This window comes from Propithecus coquereli, unplaced genomic scaffold (assembly GCF_000956105.1).
Source record: "Propithecus coquereli isolate 6110/MARCELLA unplaced genomic scaffold, Pcoq_1.0 Scaffold606, whole genome shotgun sequence".
Taxonomy (NCBI): Eukaryota; Metazoa; Chordata; class Mammalia; order Primates; family Indriidae; genus Propithecus; species Propithecus coquereli.
This window is the reverse complement of record NW_012152019.1, coordinates 71,025-72,805: the sequence shown is the minus strand read 5'-3', so window position 1 is coordinate 72,805 and position 1,781 is coordinate 71,025. Positions and strand designations below refer to the sequence as shown.

The following is a 1,781-nucleotide window of genomic DNA, read 5'->3' as shown; positions in this document are numbered from 1 at the left end:
GGCTCTCAGGTCTCTGGGCCATGGGGAGTGTGTGCCTGTGACCAGCAGGGGGCGCTGGGGGACTGCCCTGTGGTCCCTACACAGCTGCTCAGGGAGGACCATTCACTCCAAGGAGCCTAGCCCTGGGGGCAGGGCCCTGTGCTAACTGATGGGGTCTCAGCAACTCTGTCCTCTCTAGCCTGACACAGTCCCCTGAGCAGGGCCCTTTGTATGGTCTCAGTAGGTGCTTCCTCCCAGGGCTCCCCCAAGGGGCAAAGCAAAGCTCCCTCCTCTTCAGTGAGCAGTGAGAGCTGAGCTCCAGCCCAGGGCTCAGGGAGGGGCTGGGCAGTCCCTGGATGGAAACACATTTGCATGAGCAGCCTCTCCTCTGCAGAGGGTGAGGACAAAAGGAGGCCTGGGGCAGCCCAGCCCCACTGTGGGGACCAGGGGCTGTGTCCAGCATGGCCTGGGGTCCTCTCCTCCTCGTGCTCCTCTCTCACTGCACAGGTAGGGACAGGTCTCAGAGACCAAGTCTCAATTTGAAGCCTGTATCAGCCTCTCGGTCGCAGGAGCCCAAGAGAAATTTTACCCGGTCTCAACCCATCTCCTATTTGTGTCTGTGTTTGCAGGTTCCCTGTCCCAGCCTGTGCTGACTCAGCCGCCCTCCCTCTCGGCATCTCCTGGAGCATCCGCCAGACTCACCTGCACCCTGAGCAGTGGCTTCAGTGTCGGAAGCTATGCTATATACTGGTACCAGCAGAAGCCAGGGAGCCCTCCCCGCTACCTCCTGAGCTACTACTCAGACTCAAGCAAGCACCAGGGCTCCGGGGTCCCCAGCCGCTTCTCTGGCTCCAAAGATGCCTCGGCCAATGCAGGGATTCTGCACATCTCTGGGCTGCAGCCCGAGGACGAGGCTGACTATTACTGTATGGCTGGGCACAGCAGTGCTTCTCTCAGTCACACAGGCAGATGGGGAAGTGGAACAAAAACCTCAGCCTGCTCAGGATCTGATCCTTGACAATTTTCAAATTTTAAAATTAACTGGGATATATGCACATTCATTTTGGAAGCACCTTCAGTTTCATAAAGGCTATACTCTGAATTTTCCATTCAATGTTTCTGAATTCTCAGTAATGAAAAAATAATCCTCCCGAAGACATTGAAATGTTGCCTGTTTATCCAAGTGTGCTAAATCCACAGCCTCTGAAGCTGACCTCTCTCTCCGGAAAGAAGAAAAATTAGCCCTTTCTAGCTGACATCTTGGTCAGAGCCCAGGGACCATTCCATGAGGTCACTGGGCCGTCACTGCTTGTGGCAACAGCCAGAATCAGTGGTGAAACTTCAGCCATTTGCGCCCCGTTGTGAGAGGCCGCGGCCCTTCCATGCAACCTCCGTCCACTTGGAGGATGTCGGCACCACGGCTAATCGGACATTCTGAGTCTTGTCACCTGTATGTGGACAGCTGTTCCTTGCTCAGGACACAGAATCTTCCCAATGGAGACGTGTGTTGACGCAGTTTTGACTCTTGCATGGTACAGTTCATTTATTTACACAAATTGGTCCGTTTTTGATCCTAATATGATTGGGAATGTTAATTGGGGTCCTGCGGGAAAGGCCAGCGTCCTCAAAATAGGGTAAACAGACAGAAATTCAACAAGGAGGGCCATTACGAAGGTGTGAGCAGAGTGTGTGGAAAGCCTAATTGAGAGTAGAAACCATGACCTGCCACAGTGGGGTCGCTGTGTCCCTGCAGGGGTGGCGAGTCCAAGGGTGGGAATGCAGAAGGCCAGCGTGGATCCCAG

General features: G+C 54.5%; 1 protein-coding gene across 1 annotated transcript; it reads left to right on the top strand.

The window, feature by feature from the left end:
- The first annotated feature begins 440 nt into the window (after positions 1–440).
- Positions 441–997, top strand: LOC105822371 (immunoglobulin omega chain-like). The gene is made up of 2 exons (XM_012659352.1): positions 441–486; positions 609–997. The coding sequence occupies exons 1-2, from the start codon at positions 441–443 to the stop codon at positions 995–997; spliced, it is 435 nt and encodes a 144-aa protein (XP_012514806.1).
- The last annotated feature ends 784 nt before the right edge of the window (positions 998–1,781 follow it).